General features: G+C 47.8%; 1 protein-coding gene across 1 annotated transcript in view; it reads right to left on the reverse strand.

Moving 5' to 3' along the window:
• Nucleotides 1–5470: 5470 nt before the first annotated feature.
• Nucleotides 5471–15745, reverse strand: part of ABCD1 (ATP binding cassette subfamily D member 1) — a 46978-nt gene continuing 36703 nt past the window's right edge. Inside the window, exon 10 of the mRNA XM_073639924.1 lies at nucleotides 5471–12558. Within this exon, the coding sequence (XP_073496025.1) occupies nucleotides 12330–12558 (229 nt within the window). The 3' untranslated portion in view covers nucleotides 5471–12329. The remainder of the gene's footprint in view (nucleotides 12559–15745) is intronic.

Here is a 15745-nt window from a genome sequence, read left to right on the forward strand (position 1 = left end):
GTTACTGCAGCAGGGATGGTGTGGCTCTCCACAGGTAGAGCTAGCTCCAGGGCAGTGTAGGGGTTGTTGGTTGCGCTGGGCGTTGTAGTGCAGGGGGAAAAGATGACGCAGATGAAATAATGGACGGAGGCAGTGCGGTGCAGTCATCCGAGTCTTTACTCACAGTTGTTAAGTTCCTCAGGTTGCACTGTCCAGCTTACAGCCACCCACGTCGCGCTGCGTTCACCAGACCGTTCAGCTCTTCCTCAGGTAGGTTAGGAGCACCTGGCGGAACCCCGCTTCCTTGTGTTCCTCTCTAGACCGTCTTCACGCTGGGTCTTCTCCCTCCTGCCCTGCGCTTCCCCACTCACAGTCCTGCTCGGGTGCTCTGAAGTCCCTCCTGTCTAACTGGAGTTCCCGGACCTGCTTGACCCTCACGGGGATTAGAATGAGGCTACGGCAACTGGCTATATAAGCCAGAATCCTCCGGTTTTCCCAGCCGAGACTTGAAGTAACACGGTTGGTCCAGGGGCCGGTCCCCTTCTTGCGGCCTACGATCCCTCTGTCTTCTGACAGATTCGGGGCGTACGGGTGCTGTCCTGCACTCACCGTACACCCTGGGATCCCTTCTATAGATCGGAGCCTTCCTCCTCTGCTCCCCTCCTGGGCCTCTAAGACTTGGCCCTGCTTGTGGAGCAGAGCTCCTACTGAGACTCTGCTCTCGGACTGACTTCACTCACTGACTGACCATGCTGTTCTTATCTGCCACCCTATGATGGCTTCCCTTTTTATACCTCCTTCTATGGTGCTCCCCTAAACTGCTTCCTCCACCCACACCCACTACTGGTTCCCCCTACCTCTGGGTTCCCCCCACTCCAGCCAGGGTCAGGGCTCAGCACTGTGCACATGCATCTTGCCCTTCCAGCCGGCCTGGAGTAGTGTAGTGTTGAGTGCAGGTGTTGGGGTTCCGGGCAGCACTCCCACCTTACCTGAGAGTGAGATACCACACCTCTGGGTGAGGTGCAGTACCTCTGTGGCGACTGAACCCTCAGGGGCGCCACATGCACACAGGAGTTTTATTTTAGGGGGTTTTTGGAGCAGAAATTGAGTGGAAACTCTCCAAATCGTCTTAAAAAATTTGGGAGTTTCTGCTCTGAAAACTCCGCAAGAAGACTCTGTGTGCACATACCCTGACGGATAGGAAGATGAGATCTCGTTGACTATCATCTGCACATTGCACAGTTCCTGTGTATGGATTTTTAATTCCACTTTTTTTGGGTGCAAAAAATCTGAATGACAATTTTGCAGCAAATAAGCTACAGATTTGCTACTGAAAAAGCTGCACCAAATGTGCAACATGTGAATTTAGCTTATATTTTTGTAATAATTTTGTTTTTTTACACATCAAAAACTGGACCTAATAAATATGTGAGGTTTTCACTAAGGGAAACCAACTTCTCCTTCGGTTCCCTCAAAATGTGTATGTGAAAGTGAATTATGGGAACATTTATAGATCGAAATAAAAGCAATTTTAGACTCTCCCTATAGCCGGCTTCACACAATGGACATTTATGGTACGAGTACGGGCCGCGATGCCCCGCCGGCCATAAGTCTCCTAACTGAGCAGCCTCATTTATGTCTATAAGGCTGTTGTGTTCGGGTCAGGAGACTCGCGGACATAGTGGTCCATACTCTGACTGTGATGTGGAGTTTGTGAAACCGGCCTTAGGGACAGCAGTAATGTAGACTAATTTTAGCGGCCATATTACAGCCATAAGGGCTGGACTCCTGGGGTTCAACTGAGTCCTATAGTGATGAGTGTTCAGTTACCTTGAATTGGGGGGGGTCCGGCAACCCATAATACAGAAATGAAAATGAAGATAGATCACTGCTCTTCTGTGTACCGATACCCCACCTGTCCTTATCCATTCTCAATGTCTTGCACAAATAAGATTTTCAAAGGTGCCGAGGACGACATTACTTACAGGGCTGGGGCAGATGCCGGGTGCCATGGAGGGACACCAACAAGCCACTGTGCCGTGGAGGAGATTAGTTACAGGGCTGGGGCAGACACAGGGTGCCATGGAGGGACACCAACAAGCCACTGTACCGTGGAGGAGATTAGTTACAGGGCTGGGGCAGACGCCGGGTGCCATGGAGGGACACCAACAAGCCACTGTGCCGTGGAGGAGATTAGTTACAGGGCTAGGGCAGACTCCGGGTGCCATTGAGGGACACCAACAAACCACTGTGCTGTGGATGAGATTAGTTACAGGGCTGGGGCAGACGCTGGGTGCCATGGAGGGACACCAACAAACCACTGTGCTGTGGATGAGATTAGTTACAGGGCTGGGGCAGACGCTGGGTGCCATGGAGGGACACCAACAAACCACTGTGCTGTGGATGAGATTAGTTACAGGGCTGGGGCAGACGCTGGGTGCAATGGAGGGACACCAACAAGCCACTGTGCCGTGGACAAGATTAGCTACAGGGCTAGGGCAGACACAGGGTGCCATGGAGGGACACCAACAAGCCACTGTGCCATGGATAAGATTAGTTACAGAGCTGGGGCAGATGCCCGGTGCCATGGATGGACACCAGTAAGCCACTGTGCCGTGAAGGAGATTAGTTACAGGGCTGGGGCAGATGCCGGGTGCCATGGAGGGACACCAACAAGCCACTGTGCCGTGGAGGAGATTAGTTACAGGGCTGGGGCAGACTCCGGGTGCCATTGAGGGACACCAACAAACCACTGTGCTGTGGATGAGATTAGTTACAGGGCTGGGGCAGACGCTGGGTGCCATGGAGGGACACCAACAAACCACTGTGCTGTGGATGAGATTAGTTACAGGGCTGGGGCAGACGCTGGGTGCCATGGAGGGACACCAACAAACCACTGTGCTGTGGATGAGATTAGTTACAGGGCTGGGGCAGACGCTGGGTGCAATGGAGGGACACCAACAAGCCACTGTGCCGTGGACAAGATTAGCTACAGGGCTAGGGCAGACACAGGGTGCCATGGAGGGACACCAACAAGCCACTGTGCCATGGATAAGATTAGTTACAGGGCTGGGGCAGATGCCCGGTGCCATGGATGGACACCAGTAAGCCACTGTGCCGTGAAGGAGATTAGTTACAGGGCTGGGGCAGATGCCGGGTGTTATGGAGGGACACCAACAATCCACTGTGCCGTGGAAGAGATTAGTTACAGGGCTGGGGCTGACGCCGGGTGCCATTGAGGGACACCAACAAACCACTGTGCCGTGGAGGAGATTAGTTACAGGGCTGGGGCAGACGCTGGGTGCAATGGAGGGACACCAACAAGCCACTGTGCCATGGACAAGATTAGTTACAGGGCTGGGGCAGATGTCGGGTGCCATGGAGGGACACCAATAAGTCACTGTGCCGTGGAGGAGATTAGTTACAGGGCTGGAGCAGACGCCGGGTGCCATGGAGGGACACCGACAAGCCACTGTGCCGTGGAGGAGATTAGTTACAGGGCTGGGGCAGACGCTGGGTGCCATGGAGGGACACCAACAAGCCACTGTGCCGTGGATAAGATTAGTTACAGGGCTGGGGCAGATGCTGGGTACCATGGAGGGACACCAACAAGTCACTGTGCCGTGGATAAGATTAGTTACAGGGCTGGGGCAGACGCTGGGTACCATTGAGGGACACCAACAAGTCACTGTGCCTTGGATAAGATTAGTTACAGAGCTGGGGCAGACTCCGGGTGCCATTGAGGGACACCAACAAGCTACTGTGCCATGGATAAGATTAGTTACAGGGCTGGGGCAGATGCTGGGTACCATGGAGGGACACCAACATACCACTGTGCCGTGGATAAGATTAGTTACAGGGCTGGGGCAGACGCTGGGTACCATGGAGGGACACCAACAAGCTACTGTGCCATGGATAAGATTAGTTACAGGGCTGGGGCAGATGCTGGGTACCATGGAGGGACACCAACATACCACTGTGCCGTGGATAAGATTAGTTACAGGGCTGGGGCAGACGCTGGGTACCATGGAGGGACACCAACAAGCCACTGTGCCATGGATATTACTTACAGGGCTGGGGCAGACACCGGGTTCCATGGAGGGACACCAACAAGCCACTGTGCCGTGGATGAGATTAGTTACAGGGCTGGGGCAGACACTGCGTGCCATGGAGGGGGCAGAAGCTGTGTGCCATGGAGGGACACCAACAAGCCACTGGGCCGTGGACTAGATTAGTTACAGGGCTGGGGCAGACGCCGGGTGCCATAGAGGGACACCAACAAGCCACTGTGCCGTGGACTAGATTAGTTACAGGGCTGGGGCAGACGCCGGGTGCCACAGAGGGACACCAACAAACCACTGTGCCGTGGACTAGATTAGTTACAGGGCTGGGGCAGACGCTGAATGCCTTGGAGGGGGCAGACGCTGGGTGCCATGGAGGGGGCAGACGCTGGGTGCCGTGGAAGAGATTAGTTACAGAGCGGAGATAGTAAACTAAAAATTATTGGCTGCATGATTTGGAAAGTAAATGTAAAATTGTGCAGCCAGTGACCAAACATGTAGTCGTTGTTTCGGCAGCATGCTGCAACCACAATGTGAGAACTGACAGGTGAAGTGAACGACATTTATTTTATTGACAGCACCTAAAAAAAGTGCAATATAATAGGTGGAAAGTAAACATACAGTTCTTGAAGTTGTGTTGGAAGCAGGAAAAATTTGCAAACTTAAGGATGAGTAGCCTTGACAAATGGGTCAGATTGTCTTCAAAACGGCAGGTCTTGTGGGGTGCTGCCGGTATCCACCTACTAAAAGTGGTCCAAAGTTCATTGGGGCCCATAACTAATTGACGGGTAGATAAATAATATATTGTCGATTATGGTAGGTATCAGAGCACACAAAGCATTGTAGCTTACTATGTATGCATGTAGGGTGTATGGACATCTGCTGTGTAGCCGCAGACAAGTCAGGGTGACCATCTTGACTCTTGTCCAAAGCCAAAAAGAGCCTAAAATGAACATGTGGGCGACAAAACTGGACCATGAAGCAATAGAGACACGTGGCCTGGTCTGATGAATCACGTTCTACATCGTGTGGACAGTCATTTACCTGGGGAAGAGATGGCACCATGATGCCTTACGGGAAGATGACAAGCCAGTGGAGACATCGTGATGGGGCAATGTTCTGCTGCATCTGGTATCATGTACTGTAGATGTGACACGTGTCACCTACCTAAACACTGTACAAATGATGTACTACCTAATGAAATCCTCTAATAAAAGCGCCCTTTTTCCAGCAGGATTATTGCACCTCTCCATCAGGAGTGGTTTGAGGAACGTTACAGAGCCCAAGGTGATGACTTGTCCTCAAAGTCCCCATATGGTTGTGGGATGTTCTGGAAAGACCAAGTCCAATCCGGGACTGTGAAGAAGGCTGACCGTGTCCGATTCTGCCTCTAAATTGCAAGAAGGAAAGACGACACAAAACGCGGCATCTCTAAATCATACATTTATTAGTATATAACCAACAAAAGTCGTTTGGTCTTGGAACCGACAATTAAGGCACATATTCTGATTTACTGGACGATTGCATAGTTAGAACAAGCACAATATTCGAAGATCCACTTGGTTATTGGGGGTAGGCAGTGATAGGTGAACGGTTTTATCCAGGGTTACAATACATTATTCCGATAGGTCAATTCTAGTATATTAGACCGATATAACATAGGAAAGGTCTTGGTTACTGTGTACAGCTTTAAGTGCTCTGGTATAAGAATAGCTGATTAGTAATGTACATGTAGCCCCTGTGTCGGCTGATCCTGTGCGGATCACGATACCCGATAAGAAGAGATCATTAAACGCCTGAGCAGAGAGAGGTCCGGCCGAGATTGGGCAGAGAACATTAGGAAATGGGTGGGCAGGAAGCGTGGTCAGGTCCAGAAAACTGTGCCCCACTGGGGACAATACATCACATGTAGAAACGCTGCTGTAGCCATTTAAAGCAGAAATCCTGGAAAATTCGTAGATACAGGACTGATAACTGATCTTGTACCACCATCGCCCTATAGAAAGAACAACCCCTTTGGTACGACTGCGGCTAGTGGAATTCTGCTTATAATATTTGGTCTCATTTACCTAAAATGTTCTACTGTTTTGTGTATACAACTCCTATGTAGACCTACACGTCTCTATGGTTACAGACTACATAGAAACACAGAGTAATCGGACCCAGCAGTCATATTCCCTCTCTCTCAACTTGTGTCTCTATGGTTACAGACTACAACCAAACCCAGAGTAGTCTGATTCTGCCTATTCCCTCTCTCCCAATTTATGCGTCTCTATGGTTACAGACTACAAACAAACACAAGGTAGTCTGACCCTGCCTATTCCCTCTCTCCCAATTCATGGCCCTTATGGTTACAGACTACAACCAAACCCAGAGTAGTCTGATTCTGCCTATTCCCTCTCTCCCAATTTATGCGTCTCTATGGTTACAGACTACAAACAAACCCAGGGTAGTCTGACCCTGCCTATTCCCTCTCTCCCAATTTATGCATCTCTATGGTTAGACTACAAACAAACCCAGGGTAGTCTGACCCTGCAAATTCCCTCTCTCTCAACTTCTTACTATTGCACATTTGTTCGGCAAGCATGAATCAGAGGACAGATGGTTGGCAATATGACTGCAGGAACACACTGCATAGTAGAAGAGAGGTCACTTTGGTGCTGTATACCCAAAAGGACAGGACATTTTTTAACCAAAAATATTTCCAATGTTATTTCATTTATTAGTTTAGGCGCTTTTGAGGGAAAAAAAATCCCTAAAACAATGGTTACAAAGATGGACATACCCTTTAAGGAAAATGGAATATAATATGAAAACTGCAATCGGGCTCCAAGTATCAACTTTTACTACAGATTTGAACATACAAGAAGTGACCTGATTGGCTGAAATTGGCATCACCGACCCTTTTTGTCAGCACCAGCTTTTAGAAACACTTTGGAAAGATGTTGATCTCATCTTGGCCCAATCATCAGGCTAATTAAAAAAAAAGAACATTTTACCCTAATCTTCTGACAGTCTAGGAAGCGATTATACGATGTTTGATATCAGAATATATTAAACCGTTGATCATCACTCTATAATTAGTATATAACATAATATGTAAGTGGTGAGCGAAGTGCCGAAATGCCATGGGTGGAGCGAAGTGAAAAGCAAAGGACAGCAGCCAAAATGGAAGATGTGTTTAAAAGGGGGTAATCCAGCATTTGAAAAAAAATAATGAAAAAATAACATACAAAAAAACAACAGTGCTTACCTCTCCTATCCCTACCAATGCAAGGCTGATGATCCGGCTGTCTTTCCTTACACATAACAGGTACATGACCGCTGCAGCCAATCAGTGACATTTGAGGTCATGTGCTGTACTACTGGCATAGTGGCTTCCATCGCTGAGCGGCGATGCCAGTACAATGGTACAGTCTCTGATTGGCAGCAGCAGTCACAAGCAGGGGACCACCAGAGTGACAGTGATGACTTGGCGAGGATTAGGAGAGTTATGCTTTTGGAAAAGGAAACAGCGCCACTCTTGACTACAGGCTGTGTTAGGTACTGCAGCGTCGCTTCATTTATTTGAGCAGGGCGTAGCTACAATATCAAAGGCCTTGTAACTGTATCCGTCGGTTTAGCCGATCGTCCTAGAACAGGTCTGCTCGTCCTACAGCTGCTTTATTCCCAGATGCCTTTATGTTTTACAATAATCTGCGTTTTTATCCCTCTCCATCCAACAACTAAGACAAAAGGCTTCATCCTTGGAGACGCCCCTGGATCTGCCCTGCGGGTGCAAACTGAGGCTGTAGTGTCGCATGATGAAACATTCACACAAAGGGAGCTGTGTATTTATTACCTGGGAGAGGACTGCGCTTGTGTAACCTGACTCCGAGCCTTGGGTCGGTAATTAATATGGTCCCCCCCACAAAATAAAACTAGAAAAGTTTAGTTAACCCGTTCCCTGCTGATACTTAGAAAGTAAAAAAAAAAAAAAAAAAGATAGGTGACAACCAAGATGGCTACCAAGACACCTCCCATACTCCTAAACTGTAAATCTGTCCTTAAGATTATGTTTTGTGCAGATAAAAATGAGTTCCCTACATCTCTATGAAGAAAAATATGATAAAATACAGGTTTCCATCTCCCGACGCTGTTCATTGGGTTGTATGAAATTAGAACAGCACTCCTCTTGGCTGTGTCTGGTATTGCACCAGTGGAGGAGCTGATAACAGAACTGCGATTACTCACTAGACGTCCTCACACTCAACTTTTAAAAAATAAAGTGTCATCAGAAAATGACCTGTTGTTTATGTCAAGTTTTTGTGATTCATTTTTAGGGGGCCAATTTTTATTTATATCACAATCCATATTCTAGAATAAGCAAAATTAGAAATCTTGTAATGTTCAAACTGGCCACTGTTTTTTGTTATTATTCTCATAGTTACTGTCCTTTTAGGAAGAGTTTTTGGCAGGCTGCTTAAAGGCAGGATTACAAGGACAGGTTACACCTCTATATACAGCTGATAACACAGGATCCACCAATCACAATACGTGATGTCACATCTCACCTCCTCCCCCTCTCTTGACAATGACCTTTGCACACACTCATTAGATGCGTTAATATAAAGATAGGTCCGGCATCCGTTCATTACTGCTAATGTACATGCGTTGTTTCCTGAAACAACAGGAAGTTGGAGTCTAAAAGCCCCCCTTCTCCCCAGTAGCCGGTGTGAGAATTGCAAGATTTCTATTTTCAGTTTTAATTAACATTTTTTACCCCTATATCCTAATTTTTAAGAAATACATTTAACACAAAAACCTGATTTAAAAGAAAGGTTATTTTTTGATGACAAATTCCCTTTAAGCAAAGGGGAAGTGTCTACAGTCACACCAGACACCATGTGATGTCCATGACTGGATGTTACACGTGTAATTCCTCTTTTTTCTTCTCCGAAAGACAAAAAAATAAAAAATTACCTACTCGAGCTAGAGCACATGGTACTAAAACCGCAACCGGACAGATTTACCCTCCATGAAATCATTACTAGGTATTTAAGGCTAAAAATAATTTCTACAATTAGGTTTCATTAAAAATGTTGCACTATTTGCCTTCAATAGCCGCTGTATTGTGCGGTCTATTGCTGGCTGCAGAAGAAGTCAACGGGGAGTCCATCAGTGAGCTCCTTTCTGAGAGCAGAGTTTCTCTCTTATCTGTGTTGTTCTGACCTGCTCTTTGTTGGCCCATGATCACAGACCAAATGAAAAGTTGAGCTTAACTTTCACATGATCAGAGGAGCTCAGAAACAGACGGATAAAAGAGAATTACAGAAGGAGCCCACTGACAAATTCTCAGTTAAGTCATCCTGCAGCCAAAAAAGTGGAACAATTTAAATGACACCCATTTGCAAAATTGATTTTTAGCCCCAAATATATATGTGTTTAAGTAAATAAAATATAAAAAAATAGACGACCCCCCTTGGTCTATAAATAAATAAGGAAGAATATTAATAATGAAATATTTTAATATTTCTTTTAAGCCAGAGAAATTCCCTTCCCAATCCCTTCTATATGAATTTACCCGGGTGTCACCAGGCAGCATTCACACCTCCGAGTGTCACGGACCGCATCAGGACACCCGTAGTCAGTACGTGGCTAATAGATGTGTGAATCCAGCGTACGCTGAGATATAGGGAGCTGTTTGCTGGGTTCACCATTCCCTTCAATGCCCCTTTCTCACCATTTTGAGGCCTAAAGAAACCCCTAATCTCAACTTCCTTAATGCCTGTGACAGAAGAAACTACAAGGCTGACTGGAATAAATAAAATGGCAGCTGTGGTTTCTTTGAGGGCAGGGGGTGACTATCTAATGTTGTGGTCTCTGTACACATTACTATTGTTCTGCCAGGCCGACCGAGCAAACAGCCAGATCCCGTCACAGCTGTGGCGGCCATGTTTACATTTTACAGCTGTGGTGGCCATGTTTACTCTCACAGCTGTGGCGGCCATGTTTACATTTTACAGCTGTGGCGGCCATGTTTACATTTTACAGCTGTGGCGGCCATGTTTACTCTCACAGCTGTGGCGGCCATGTTTACTCTCACAGCTGTGGCAGCCATGTTTACTCTCACAGCTGTGGCGGCCATGTTTACATTTTACAGCTGTGGCGGCCATGTTTACATTTTACAGCTGTGGCGGCCATGTTTACTCCCTTCAGCTGTGGCGGCCATGTTTACTCCCTTCAGCTGTGGCGGCCATGTTTACTCCCTTCAGCTGTGGCGGCCATGTTTACTCCCTTCAGCTGTGGCGGCCATGTTTACTCCCTTCAGCTGTGGCGGCCATGTTTACTCCCTTCAGCTGTGGCGGCCATGTTTACTCCCTTCAGCTGTGGCGGCCATGTTTACTCCCTTCAGCTGTGGCGGCCATGTTTACTCCCTTCAGCTGTGGCGGCCATGTTTACTCCCTTCAGCTGTGGCGGCCATGCTTACTCCCTTCAGCTGTGGCGGCCATGTTTACTCCCTTCAGCTGTGGCGGCCATGCTTACTCCCTTCAGCTGTGGCGGCCATGCTTACTCCCTTCAGCTGTGGCGGCCATGTTTACTCCCTTCAGCTGTGGCGGCCATGCTTACTCCCTTCAGCTGTGGCGGCCATGTTTTCACTGTCTTGCTCATAAGATGTGTCCCAGCTCCCTCCAGTCTGTACACTGCCCTCATACACAATATATAATATCATACAAGTAGCTAGGTCGGCCATCTTGGAGGTCACCTGACTATATACTATATACAGATGTTTGTCAACAGCTCTGCTGGGTGTTTTATCAGACATGGGATCAGGAGGAGGATAATGTACAAGTGGAGGCGCCTCGCAGGCACACACGGGCTTCAGGGGAATGTGCAGGCCTGTAAATCTGTCCAGCTTAAGTGATTAGATGCAATCTCCCTAAACTGTTTCCGCCACGCTTCTACTCTTTCAGCGCCATGAGGTTATCTCGTGAGATGGTATTACCTCAGGGCCCACCCCACATAAATGGAGGAACTGACAATAGAAATTTAGCAAAAAATAGGTTTATCAAAACTGTCTATAAAGAAAGATATGTCTGTGTTGCCCATAGCAACCAATCAGAGCTCAGCTTTTATTTCTAAACCTGCTCTGGCAAAATAAAAACTGACTTGTGATTGGTTGCTGTGGGCGACAACAACAAAACTGCCTACATCATCAACATGTGCATATAAATGTGGTATTGTCCACCAGGGAACCTCATTTTAGGGCCTGTATATATATAATACATAAATGGTGACACCACTATGTATATACAGGATTTATCTTGTACCGATCCAGAGTTACAGCTTGTATTATACTCCGGAGCTGCACTCCGTATTCTGCTGGTTGATATTGGAAACAGTTGAAGAATATGTCATCACCATAATGGATGGGGTTCGTTAATTTTCCATTAGATTGCTGTACACTGCCTGGTGTAAAGATCCCTTACGTACTGCAATGCCTTTCTGTAAAGATGCAATGCTCAGCATTGGAGCTGTGTACACAAAACAACAGCATTTCTTAAATCAAAAGTATTTGCAAAGATGCCTACTTGCCATTTCTGAAGCATTAAAAATGGTCGCAGCGGTGTGACTAAAATAAAATGAAGCCTCTTAACAAAAAGAAAAATGTTTCCACTCAATGACAGCAAGAAGAACTTTGTTTTTTTTAAAAATCTCCCTCTCTCCAGAGCTGAAAGCATGATAGAATTATCTTTATGGCTCAGAACGTGAAAGTTACCAAGTAAAATTGCTATTCTAAAGAATAGATATGGACTCTTAGGTGGGGGGGATTGAATACTTTCACAAACTGATGACCTCCGGGACGGTTGCGCACAGCCATATGGTCTAGGACAACTCATCCTCCCTTTGGAGGCAACTATCCTTAACGACAAGGGCGGCATTGTCCAAAAGTATTCAACCCCTTTAACATTACAGGTTTGGGGACCCCCACGCCCCATTTCCTTCACATTTTGTGGATTGAAACCACAATATATTCCACAGAAGGACAGAAATGACTCCTGCCTATGGCTGACCGCAGCCTGCAGGACGACCACATTCAGCGTCGGAAGTCCATTGACTTCAAAGTGCGCGTTAACTCCTTGCTCACCAGGATGATTTGCGTTATTATGGTCTGGACAATTAATCTAAATCATAGGAAAAATAAAAATAGCAGAAAGGCGGGTGTGGGTAATAGGTGCTACCCAGCAGGTACTGGTGAGGCTATGGACATGGAACAGCAATGGCTGCCGAGACCAGGTAGAAGAGTCCTTACACAGGCTGCTCGGCTTTCTGGCCGTCTTCACCGCCGGACAGCTCTGAATCCTCGCCCAGGATCTGGCACAGTTCACTGAAGCGCTGCTGCATCTTTGGCACACCGGCCAGCTGCTGCTCCAGTCTCTGCTTCTCCTCCGTGAGCGAGACACGAGCGGCCGAGTCCAGCTTCTCGAACTTCCAGCCTCCTTCACCATCAAACTGCAGCAAGTGAGTGTGGTATTTCCTACAGAGAAGAGGAGAAGGTTATACACAGGACGTAAGGGGCGGTTGTGCACCAAAGTCGTGACAAAATTCTGAACCCCGAAGAGGGAACCATATTTTGTCCTGATGCCAAATATGGAAGGGGTCTATCCTGAGAACAGGGGGCACAAACTCCTATGTAAATGGAGGGGGGAACCAATGTGACCACTACCCCTATAGCTACATAGTGGAGTGGTGAGCATGTGTAACCACAACTCCCATAACAACGGAATGGAGCGGTGAGCATGCACTACCACTACTCTCATAGCCATGGGATAGAGCGGTGAGCAAGTGTGACGACTACTCCCAAAGCCACAGAATGGAGTGGTGAGTATGCATGACTGCTACTCCCATAACCACGGAATGGAGCGGTGAGCATGCATGACCACTAATCCCATAACCACGGAATGGTGCGGTGAGCATGCATGACCACTAATCCCATAACCATGGAATGGTGCGGTGAGCATGCATGACCACTAATCCCATAACCATGGAATGGTGCGGTGAGCATGCATGACCACTAATCCCATAACCACGGAATGGAGCGGTGAGCACGCATGACCACTACTCCCATAACCACGGAATGGAGCGGTGAGCACGCATGACCACTAATCCCATAACCACGAAATGGAGCGGTGAGCACGCATGACCACTACTCCCATAACCACGAAATGGAGCGGTGAGCACGCATGACCACTACTCCCATAACTACGGAATGGAGCGGAGCGGTGAGCACGCATGACCACTAATCCCATAACCACGAAATGGAGCGGTGAGCACACGTGACCACTAATCCCATATCCACGAAATGGAGCGGTGAGCACGCATGACCACTAATCCCATAACCACGGAATGGAGCGGTGAGCATGCATGACCACTACTCCCATAGCTACAGGATGCAGCAGTGAGCATGTGTAACCACTAATCCCATAACCATGGAATGGTGCGGTGAGCATGTATGACCACTACTCCCATAACCATGGAATGGTGCGGTGAGCATGTGTGACCACTACTCCCATAACCACGGAATGGTGCGGTGAGCACGTGTGACCACTAATCCCATAACCACGGAATGGTGCGGTGAGCACGCATGACCACTAATCCCATAACCACGGAATGGATCGGTGAGCATGCGTGACCACTAATCCCATAACCACGGAATGGATCGGTGAGCATGCGTGACCACTAATCCCATAACCACGGAATGGTGCGGTGAGCATGCGTGACCACTAATCCCATAACCACGGAATGGTGCGGTGAGCATGCGTGACCACTAATCCCATAACCACGGAATGGTGCAGTGAGCATGTATGACCACTACTCCCATAACCACGGAATGGTGCGGTGAGCATGTATGACCACTACTCCCATAACCACGGAATGGTGCGGTGAGCATGTGTGACCACTACTCCCATAGTCATAGAATAGAGTGGCTGTAACATAAGCACAATAACACTCTAATAACAATGAGACCCCCGTTCCTGTGATTGGTGGGGACACCAGTGATCAGTAAGTTATTACCTCTCCTGTAGATACATGGTAAATGTTATTCAGGAGCTAACCCCTTTAATGGGGTGCAAATAACTAATTATAGAGGACATATGTTCATCATGGTTACTCATTGGCCACACCACCTCTCACAGGAAAGAAACATGGTGGAAATGCTCTTAGTACATCCCCATCATTTAATGGACCGTTAATCAGTTTAAACATTATTCTTTGTGCAATGTAAAAAAGTTATACAACTTTACAGTATATTCTCTGTATAGTTTTGAAGATCTCTGCTGTGATTTAAAGGGGTTGAGGAAACCCAATACCCAAACTGGACTTGAGTATGAGCGGTTTTGCTCATGGTGTGGCGGCAGAGACTCAGCGCTGGACCGGGGGAGAGCAGTGTGTGCATCACATCACCAGGATGGGTAATAATAACGATTCCCATTAAATGACAGCAAGCAGAGATCTGGAGTGCCATGATTTATGTTGGAAAGTGTTTTAGAATATTTTTCTAGCATTTCATTTTACAATAAATGACTTATGTGCTGACATGGGAAGACCCCTTTCCCCTACAAAGGAAATAAATGCCCTATATAAATCCTGCTGATGGCTCCGGGCAATGTTAAAAGAGCGCAGAGACGTCAGAGAAGATGCAGAGGCGGCAGGACAGTGCCCGGCAGAGACGGGCTGAATGGGGGACGAGAGGAAGCAGTGCGGTGAATGCCCTCGTCGTCTCTGTGCTGCATGTCACTGGACGGACTGCAGAGGAGGGAAGAACAAGCCTCCATTGTCCTCCACTGTCCCCTTCATGGAGGCCAAGGCTGGAAACCATCCAAGTTCCCCATCTGTGACGATAAAAGGGGACAGAAGTGGGGCACAAAAGGGCGGCTGGGGGTCATCTCGGAGAATGGCCATACATCCTTTACTTAAAGCAGCAGTGATGCTGTTTAACCCCGATGCTGCCTGAAGTGCTAACCCCGCGAAGTATTGTGATGCCTGGCGATCCGGAGGCACTGACTTCACAGGCTGCACATATAATAGCGCCTTGTGCCCATGAATGTCCATTATATCCCCATTAGACACAAGTCATACGCTGCAGCATTCATAGCGAGGGGGGCACCGAGGCACCGGAGGGTCTCACAGTCTCTCTGGGCGCTCCTAGGGGTCTGGATGCTATACTGCCCGCTGCACTGCACGGTCCTCTGTATTAGCCCTGTGCAAAGTCTGAATCAAACAATGACTCCGGAAAAAAAAAAAAAGGTCTTTTTGTTACATTTCTAGCAGCGATTTGAGAATAAAGGGGTAATCCGACCTTATCAAACTGTAAAAAATAATAATAGAATGCATACCCAACCGCTCCAGTCCGGAAACCTGGAACGGGATGTCACCTGAGTCAATGTTCCAATCACCTGACCGCCGCAGCCTATCACCAACCTCAAAGGTCAGGTGCACATCATCGCTTCCTGTCCAATCTGAAACCACCGGAGCCGCGGGGTTACAGCGGGATAGTACCCACTCTTTAACTATGTTTATATCATCCCTTTCAGGCTTAAAAAAACAAAACAAAAACACTGATGATGAATCGGGTCCTTAAAGGGGTTGTCCGGCCGTAGGGTACAAGTCTGCAGTCGCTCTAAGTGACTGAAGACTTGTGAATCCTTACAGTGTGGATTCTC

The sequence above is a fragment of the Phyllobates terribilis genome, unplaced genomic scaffold, assembly GCF_046119375.1.
Source record: "Phyllobates terribilis strain yellow unplaced genomic scaffold, ASM4611937v1 Scaffold_7__3_contigs__length_470593459, whole genome shotgun sequence".
In the NCBI taxonomy this organism is placed as follows: Eukaryota; Metazoa; Chordata; class Amphibia; order Anura; family Dendrobatidae; genus Phyllobates; species Phyllobates terribilis.